Consider the following 10317-nt stretch of genomic DNA (forward strand, 5'->3'; position numbering starts at 1 on the left):
ATAGAGAAAATCGGTGGGCGCCAATGAAGAAACACTGATCTAATTAGGGAATTAATTTAGATTGGTTTACGTTTCTATCATAGTGGTTAATCTTCTTATAGATATTTGAGCTCCGACCTGAATGGTTTGATCCTGCAAAACAGAACACCGTTACTCGTTAAGAGGGGAATGTGGGGGTTTCCCTCTTAACCAGGCTCCGGCGTGAGAATAAGCGACTGCTTTGAGAGTAATTAAGTGCTAAGAGTGAGAGTAGAGGGAATAGAATGTTTAACCTGTGGAATGAGGTCTCTATTTATAGCCGGAGAGGTGTAAGAGGTTATGGGCTGATGGGCCTTGGGCCGGAAACGGACGACATAACGGATATGCTCTTTTCCTCGCTGGCGCCGACCGCTTAGTGGCTTCTAGACGTTCGTCGGTGCTGGCGCACCTTGATTGGAGCCACGTGTCATTGTTGTCGGCCTTGTTGTCCTTCTGTCATCAGCAGACAAGTGGAGATCGTGGGACAGTTGTCTCCGTCCTCTGATTGGTGCCACGTAGACGTCCTTGTGTACTTTTCGTCAGGCGATCGTGGCGCACGATTGACCAGAGCCTGCTGGACGCTCATTGGCTCCTTTTACTGCCACTTGTACCTTGTGTACCACTGTAGGTAGCCGTGCGCTTCCCTACTGTGTGGTTCTTGTTGGACAGCAAACTAACCCGCGCGGGGTTAGTATGCTTATTTGTTCCATTGTTTTATGCTAAGTGCTGATATCTGAGCCTCTTGAGGGCCGTGCCTCGCGCGTGGTAGATCAGAACGTGGAGTGTGCCGCGCGAGGATCTTATTAATAAGTTTACTGAAATAAGGAGTATGGTCTCACGCGCAACCTGAGAGGAGGTTTGCGCGACTTTTTGGAACCATACCCTTCACTCACTCATCCATACCGTAACTCCCCCAATTTCACTTCCCTTTCGGTTTCCCCCAATTAAGAAGTTGAGTGCACCCTACAAGACTTTTGACATTTTTAATTGTTATATAGTTGGAAGCTTCTTTGAGTATTTCCTTCACGTTGACATTGATCTTTACAAGCGGGAACTTTCCTGTTTGGTAAATCTTATTTCTAATATACTAATAATATGTCATCATCTAGCTGTTCTAGAGAGAGAGAGAGATATGTCATCATATATTCTTTTTTTGATGTTATGGGAAATTTAATATCATGTGAACCAGAAAACTAATAACCGATCGAATGAGAAAATTGAAGTTAATAAGACAAGTTGCGACGATTTTTTTTGAAAGGCGACAAGTTGCCACGATTGACCGTACTCTTTAACCCCACTTGACCTTAACCGTTTTAAGTGTATATATTAAGCCAGTTTTTTGTCCTGCATAAAATACCCACTTGACTATTAAATCCTACTAGACCAATATTTTAAAGAAAATTTGTTCGTGAAATATTAGTCACAATTTTTTAAACGGTTGGACAATCAATTTGGCAACCCGAATCCAATTGAAAGAAAGTTTGGATGCTTGCTTACTTGATTGGACAGCTTAGCTTATAGTGACGTGCAAAATTTTTCAGTAATGGGCTTGCTAGTAGATGGGCTTACTTTGGGACGGCCTTAACTAGAGATGCACAGATTGGGTATTGGGCCGGAACTAGAATAGGGTAATGTCCAATCGGGTACAGCTGAAACCAGGTTTTTCAAGGAATCGGGTAGAAACCGGACCCGGGTTCTATATGTATAGATGCATAGCCAGTTATCCGGTTATGGTAGGGTCGGCCGGTCGGGTCCAATTCCTAGTGTTACACCCTAAACCAATTTAACAGGAAAACATGCAACGAAAATGCGAACAAGAAAATTCTTTCTTTTAAAACTAGTTATAATACTCGACCACTCTATAAATATAAATAGGTGTTACTTCGTTCATTCTTTCTTATTACATTTGATTAAAAAAACAACTTCAATTGACTACGACCATGCCCCCGTACAATCCACGTTCTAACTCGATCTTCAACGACTCTGCACTTCTTTAGTGGGTTGTTGGGTTGTAAGCGGATTATTAGTAACGTGTTTAATAGGTTAGTATATGTGACAAGTAGATAATACAGTGTGAAAAACTTACATTATTACGACTAACCATGTAATATTAAAACCAAAGTCAAAACAAAATCCAAAACATAGAGTACGAAACTAAGAATCTGAGATTAGTGGAGAATTAGATAGTAGAGCTGGTAGAAGAATACTAATAATTTTAGTGAAAGTCTTAAATATTAAATAGGAGTATAAACGAGCCAAACTACTCGAGATCGATTCGAAAAAAGATTGAAACAAACCTGCCTTACACGAACTCTAGCCCATGCCTCAGCCTAAAAATAAACTTGTTTATTAAACGTGCTCGTACCCGAGCTTCACTTTTCGAGGTCAAAGACAGCTCACAAGTTATACGAAGAACATGTTAACAAATCAACCAACTTTTATATGAACTAATCGAACCTGACCTGTTTTTAAAACAAGTTAACCCAAACATAGCATGTATCTTGAACAAGTGGTATTACTCATCTCAAAGCCTATTTTATACTTTTCGTGTTCGACACATATCACTAACTCTCACACAACTCACCTTAACATTTAACAAGTCAATTTCGTTGCAAATTCCAAACTAATGTACGCCATAACCCCAACACTTTCTATAATTGGCAAAAACACCCCCTTCAAGTCTGTTTCACTACATTTGAAAACAATGACTCACATATCATTCCTAAAAAAAAATCTGTTTTCCGTTATCACGAAACCCCAAACATTTCTTTCCTGGGATGCAAAAAACTTGCATCAGTTTATAAATTCTTAACCAAATCGATACAAATATGGGGTGTATAGCAGTATTCAGACCCGTAATCCTCACTCATCCATACCGTAACTCCCCCAATTTCACTTCCCTTTCGGTTTCCCCCAACTCGCATAATTCGTCTACTTGTGGTTGTCGAATCGCCACCAGTGTTCGACATTCGGGTTTCCGTAAACACGATCATAATCAGCTCAACTGCTATAATCAATACAACCCCTCATCATCATCATCTATGGAGAATGAACATGAGCCCCCTCAAGATGCTATCCTCAAGGTCATTTCAGGTCATTCTTTTTTATTATTTTTATTTCTTTTGCATGATTATTATTATTATTATGCGTGTGTTTGGAGATTGTTATTGAAAGGTTTTAATCATCAATTTTGATGATTTTTGTATAAAATAGGTATCAAGTTATATTAGAAGATTGTTAGGGTTGATCAAGAAAATCAAAAGTTTAGTTTATTTATGAAACATAAAGGGGTATACTTTGAAGTTTGTTGAAGATGACAGTTTATAGAACTGTTTGTTTATGTATCAACTAATTTGCCTTTTATTGTTCATGATAAAAAAATGGTAACGCCACCACTAGGCGTCCCCCGCCTGCCGACCGGCTTGGTTTTAAAAAGCGAGAAGCGCACAAAAGCGCACCGCTTTTTGTATCCGAGGTGCAGATGATTCTTTATTTTTCAATATATTTTTATAGGTTTCTAACATCGTTTACCCGGTATTTAGAGACGAGTAAGCTTTATATATGTTCTAATGTGGAAATTACATACATGCTGCCCAAAATTATAGGAAATACATGAGGCGCGTACCTCAGGGTTAATTTTTTACAAGAAATCATGCCTCATGTGGGCCTTTTGAAAAAAAGCGCGCCTTATGCTACCAAAAGCACATGGGCTTGAGTCTTGTTGCACCCTGGTCCTACGGCCAACGTGAGGGAGGTAAATCATGTGTGCCTAAGGTTTGAACCCCATACCATGACAAATTTCCACCTCTTTAGTCTTTACCATTGGAGCACTGTCGTGGGGACTTCATGTCATAGTTGTTAATGACGAATAGCGACAAATAACTATAAGGTACCTATATATGCTACATAGCGAATAGCGATAAATAGCGAGTGGCTATTTTATAAATAGCGATACACTAGAAAAAAGATTTTATATGTATATTATATCAAAATACCCTGGTATATATGCTATTTTACATGTGTATTTAACAAAAACCTAAAATCCAACTATTTTATAGCTATATTTAATTGCTAATCATATTAAAAAAACAAAAAAAAGGGTCGCTATTCTCGCTATCCATCGCTACAACCCTAATAGCGACACTATACCTATACACTACCTAGTATTGACAACTATGCTTCATGCTCATGATCATCATTGAGGATTTACGGTTTATGAGATTAAATAGATTGTTTGTCATGTTAATATTACTAAGTTTGATAACAATTACATATGATTTAGATATTTCAAGGGCGGAAGGGAGGATTGGAAGAACTTCCACCATGATTCTTGGAGGAACAATGAGTGATGATTCAACCTATGATAGGCTCAGTCTGACTAAAATGGTAGTGATTACGTTTTGCCTCTCTTTAATTTGAAATTTCTGTTTGATCTCTGCTCTTCGTTCGTAATATCACGAATTCACGATCAAGTTACTTTTTTTGTTTATGACTTACAAAAGTAAATGAATTACGAAAGCTATGCTAATAGTCATTGTGATCTTGTACATCAAATCTTGTTTTCTTTTTGAACTAGACCAAAAAAAAAATGACAGAATTATGTTAATAACCTTCAAAAGTAGAACATGCACATCTCAATCTTGAATATGAAAATTAAAGATATTAGATAACTCATTTGACTACAAACACAAACCAATGCAGTGCTTGCTTGAACTGCTTGTAAGTTGGTAACTTTTTAATCAAATAGTTTTGTATGCTTACATGACAGTCAAACATCTACCCTGCTTCTCGAGGATTTACAGCCATTGGATCCGGAGGTGATGATTTTGTGCAATCTATGGTAGTTGCTGTTGAGTCAGTAGTTCAGCATCCAATCCCGCAAGTTAGTATAACGTCTTCTTTCTGTACCTTTAAAGTTTCTGCATTTATTTTGGGATAGTAATTAAAATGGTTACAAAATTCATGGAAATACAACAATGTTGCTACATTTTTATGTGACAGACTTCTTAACACATACATCAAAGAAAGATATTCTGAATTTATTTATATTAAAAAACCGAAATGAAAATGGATAAAGACAGGAAAACAATTATTAATCTAAGGGGCTGTTTGGCAACATCTGAATGGTTAAGTGCTGAACCAGTAAGAGGTCTGAACCATTAAGTGCTGAACCAGTAAGAGGTCTGAACCATTAAGAGCCTGTATAATGCTTAACCGTTCAGAGGCAAATGTCTGACCAATTCAGATTAGAGATCTTAACCATTCAGACTTTGTATAAATCTTAACCATTCAGAGGCAAATGTGAAATGTCTTAACCATTCAGACATCTGCTCGTGAAACAAACAGTCTGAACCATTAAGTGCTGAACCAGTAAGATGTCTGAACCATTAAGAGCCTCATTAAGAGATAAACAAACAACCCCTAAGTTAGTTTGGTGTCAAAATTACAATTACTTTTATCGTGACAGGGCAAGGTGAAGCAGAAACTATCATCAGGTGGGAAATATGTATCCGTCAACATTGGACCTGTTCAAATTGTTTCTAGCAAACAGGTTTGTTCTCAATCTTGTTCAAAATGGCTTATGGTCGCAATGATAGTCGAGTTTTATATAGTGAGGTATAATACTATAATCGGTTTCCAATAATCAGCGAATGTATAAAAGATAAAGTGACAAGGAAATGCTCTTTTTTATGTCTCAGGTTCAAGCTGTATACTATGCTATGAAGAGGGATAATCGAATGAGATATTTCCTGTAGTCGTTATATGATTTATATCCATTATTTTGGTTTGGTAATCACGACGAATACCAAAATCAGTAACTAGACTACTAAATTGTTTGTTGCACTTATACTTGTGTTGCAGAATGATCATCATAGTTTGTAAATGTTATGTTATATATTAGATTATATACAAAATATACGGGGGTCATTATTAGTTTACATGAATTTTCTGGAGAAACCAGCAGGTATCTTCAAGGATAACACAACTAATTGGTGCAAGAGAACAACTAGCATTGCTTCACTTTTCCAAAATAAACATACTTTTTTACTTTTTCAAAATAAACCCCGGCTAACCATCCAACCCTTGCTAACCAGCTAATCTTGACGGCTAAACAAAAAGTTTTGGCTAAAACATGATTTTTTGTGTCAAAAAATACAATGTAACTTAGGTGTCGTTTTCTAATTGGTATAAACACTTTGGAATGTTAAAAAAAGTATGTCTAATTTTTTTGTAATTTTCCTTTGGGGTGTGATAAATACACCCAAGATATGGATTAATATACCAATTAGTCAAACTTGGTAATGATTAAACACTTTATTACATTATTTTAGGGTCATGCTATTCACACACCCAAACCTTATTTCCACACCCTCCAAAGCGCCCCGCTTTGGCCACAGCGGGGCGTTTTGGCCTGTTTTCCAGACAATCGGTGATGTGATGGTGTACGATGTCAGTTGAACCGCCTCGCTTTGGCCAAAGCGGGGCGTTTAGGGTTTTTTCTTCAGACAATGGGTGATGAGACTTGATGGGATGTTATATTATGTACGATGTTTGAACCCTAAACGCCCTGCTTTGGCCAAAGCGGGGCGCTTCGACCCTGATTTTTTGAAGTTGGTGTCTTCTGTCGAATGCGAACCCAAGAAACGGAATGGATTTCGAGCAGTTGGTCGATGACATGATAGATAAAGATCTTGACACGATCATATCCATTTTCAAGTATTAGACTAGATAGTCCAAGATGAAATATATTAAAACCATTCACGCCCACCAGTCTACAATGTGTTATGGTGAGATTTTTCAAGTGTGCACAGTGGGAGAAAAGACCAGCACCCCTGTCAGTATTGTGATAATGCAATGAGATATAACTGAGATTTAAGCGGCGTGTTCCGATCAACATTTATCGACATTGTTATAGGTGATGAAGAAACCCTAAAACGGAACATAGTCCCAGATTGTCTAAAGAAGCGCTTTTATCATGTGTCATGTGGTAACAACTACCAAGGGGATATTCAGATCTCTATTCGGTCATCTTTCCGAGCTTTTACACACGAATATGCGGTTCCCAATTTGCGGAACATAGTCCCAGATTGTCTAAAGAAGTGCTTTTATCATGTGTCATGTGGTAACAACTACAAAGGGGATATTCAGATCTCTATTCGGTCATCTTTCCAAGCTTTTACATGGAAGAGATCGAAGATTTGGGTACAACTTCAAGTCACGAAGATCACTCAGCAGTAGTTGATCATGACGACCGTAATAAAACAGAACATAATCCCAAATTGTCTTGAGAAGCGCTTTTATCATGTGTCATATGTTGGACGAAATATATGGATGGAAAGCCCGCATAGATGGCAACATTCCTTGCAAGTCCTTTAAATTCGCATAAACATATATTCGTTTCATAACCTCCTCCTATAAATCAACCACAACTCACCACCCATAAAACATTATCCCTACCCCTTCACGAACCACAATATACTCAGACTCATACTACCCACCCTCCCCTGAGGAAAAGTTTTCCCAACGACAACCGGTCATCATGATCAACTACTGCAGAGTGATCTTCGCGACTTGAAGTTGTATCCAAATATTGGATATCTTCCGAGATCAAATTTCTTCGTTTCCCATGATTATGAAACCTCGTTTTGTGAGGTGGTCTTCTTTCATGTTTCCCCGCGGCATCAAAATACAGAGCTTCATCCTTATTTCTGTAAATCTCACAAACAAGCATGCCTTAAACGAGTCTAGAACACTCGTAATCCTCAACCGGCTTTGAAATCGGACGAAATCTATGAAGAAACTGTTTGATTTCACGGTGAATGGGGAAATTAGCGACGGAGAAAACTTCGTCGTTAATTTGAAGGCTCACAAATTTCAATATCATTTTGTCATCGACTAACTGCTCGAAATCCCTTTCGTTTTATTTTTTTAAAATCCTTTTAATTCAAAACTGCACCTACAACCGTTGTTCAGTACTTTCGTGATAAATACAATGTTCATCTTCGTTATCCTTTGTCGTGACAAACTAGCTAGGACTAGACCCCTGAAGACCAGCACCCTTGTCGTTCCATATTTTCTCCTTTTCTAATTCTCGAATAATCTCGTAAGGTATTCTCTGTTTCTCTAAATCGTCTGTAAAATTATGTTTCTCTAATATGACACATGATAAAAGCACTTCTCTAGACAATCTAGGATTATGTTCCGTTTTATGACACATGACACATGATACGGCACACTTACCTTAATCACATCTTCCATGGAGTCACAGATCCGACAATAGGGCCCACGAATCTTATGCCCACCCGAGACCGACCTCTTGATCACATGTGGGAGAAAAGACCAACACCCTTGTCGTTAATTCTCGAAGAATCTCGTAATGTATTCTCTGTTTCTCTAAATCGTCTGTAAAATTATAAAAAAAAACAAACCAGTGGTTTCTGTAACCAATTGGGAACCACATATTTGCTTCAAGATTTACGTCTGATGTCCAAGTTTGATCACATTTGACTTCATCCGCGGCAGTCCAATGACTTTCTTTCCACGTGTCTGCACCGTGATCTTCATATTCTTGGTTCAATACCAACTCATCATTATTGATCTTCTTATTCTTGGTTCAATAATCCGTTCAATTTCGAGAAACGAAAGGGATTTCGAGCAGTTGGTTTAATAATCCGTTTAATATCAGCGTTGTTTATCGCCCTGTGTGAGCATTGGAAGCCCGACAAAGAGTCTTGCAATTACATCTTCATTCGAGACCGCATTATTAATTATAATGAAGCAATGAAGATTGAATATGCAAACCGCAACCGTTTTTTACTACGGAAACGGTGGCTATGGGAAATACAAACCCGACACGTCTTCTATGATGATTCGAAATATTCACGAACTACAATGGACTCAGACTCATAGTACTCACCCTCCCCTGAGGAAAACTTTTCCCGACGACTCAACCGGTCGTCATGATCAACTACTGCAGAGTGATCTTCGTGACATGAAGTTGAATCCAAATCTTCGATATCTTCCAAGATCAAATTTCTTCGTTTCCCATGATTATGAAACCTCGTTTCGTGAGGTGGTCTTCTTTCATGTTTCCCCGCGACATCAAAATACAGAGCTTCATCCTTATTTCTGTAATCGCACAAACAAGCATGCCTTGAACGAGTCTAGAACACTCGTAATCCTCAACCGGCTTTGAAACTGTCACACCCTGAATTTCCACGTGTATCACCGGTGGGCCCGGTGGGGGATTACCGTGACGTAGTTGGCAATAGTATAGTCAAACCACACAATATTTAAATGCACAGCGGAAGCAAAAGATATATATATTACAATCCGAATAAAAAGTAATATCCAAGTATTACAACGGAAAGTAAGGGATCCACAGGCGTATCTTAAAATATAAACATTGTTCTACAGACTTTAGACACCTAGAACTTGCAAGATTCCTTATTAACGTCCTGAGCAGCTTCCAGCCTATTACGTACTTGTACCTGTCACTTAGACTTTTGAAAATACGTCAGTTTTCACTGGTAAATACACTCAACTGACTCATTTGAAGAGAGTTTAGGAAAATTGATTTAGATGCACCAGGCACAAATTATTTTGACACTTTGATTAAGATGCACAGAGGCAAAATTAATCTTTTATAACTTGAGACAACCATATTTATAATCTTGTATACAGATTTACATGTTCGTTGTACGTTCATGGCCCGATATAGAAACCGAGTCAAGATTAACAGACCGCCACAAGTATAGGCCCACAAGAGAGTGAGATACCGTTATTACTTAAACAACTGTCAGGTGTATGCCTACACCCCGTGCTTAAGACGTGGCCATTTTATAATACAATGATGTCAAGGATATCCGGGACATGGTCATTAACCCCTAAAGGCTTTTATTTCAAACAATACAGATCAAACTGGGTTACCTCAATAATTTAATCACAATCCGATTAAATATTTAATACCCGACCAAGCGGTATTATTATACCGTATCCCAAGCCCCTATAGGGAAAATAAGTTAAGAGTATTTACCTGAGCTAGCTCCTGTCTTAAGTAGCAAGAATAATAACTCGGCCGTATTCACTTAAGTAAGCCTAGGTACAATTTACCGGAAGGCTCTAGTCTGGAATGATGGTATAAATAACCAATTAGAATGCTAACTGGTCTTTAATTAAGCCTAAGCTTAGACCAGTTAGTCTTAAAGAAATATACGGTTCAGACGCACGATTAGGCGAAGGCCGGATAGAATGTGATTTAAACGTGACAAGTTCAGAGACTTGTTTACTATGGGTATT

The 10317-nt window shown here is 38.1% G+C and overlaps 1 protein-coding gene across 1 annotated transcript; it reads left to right on the top strand.

Moving 5' to 3' along the window:
* Positions 1–2727: 2727 nt before the first annotated feature.
* LOC110865148 lies at positions 2728–5946 on the top strand. Its single transcript, XM_022114363.2, has 5 exons — positions 2728–3111; positions 4301–4404; positions 4787–4900; positions 5486–5569; positions 5718–5946. The coding sequence occupies exons 1-5, from the start codon at positions 2847–2849 to the stop codon at positions 5772–5774; spliced, it is 624 nt and encodes a 207-aa protein (XP_021970055.1). The 5' UTR covers positions 2728–2846; the 3' UTR covers positions 5775–5946.
* Positions 5947–10317: the final 4371 nt, after the last annotated feature.

This window comes from Helianthus annuus, chromosome 6 (genome assembly GCF_002127325.2).
Source record: "Helianthus annuus cultivar XRQ/B chromosome 6, HanXRQr2.0-SUNRISE, whole genome shotgun sequence".
NCBI lineage: Eukaryota > Viridiplantae > Streptophyta > Magnoliopsida > Asterales > Asteraceae > Helianthus > Helianthus annuus.

Coding starts and splice junctions, on each gene's coding strand:
- LOC110865148 (XM_022114363.2), top strand. CDS start 2,847: ATGGGGTGTATAGCAGTATTCAGACCCGTAATCCTCACTCATCCATAC. Junction 3,112..4,300: donor TATCCTCAAGGTCATTTCAG/GTCATTCTTTTT, acceptor CATATGATTTAG/ATATTTCAAGGGCGGAAGGG. Junction 4,405..4,786: donor GGCTCAGTCTGACTAAAATG/GTAGTGATTACG, acceptor CTTACATGACAG/TCAAACATCTACCCTGCTTC.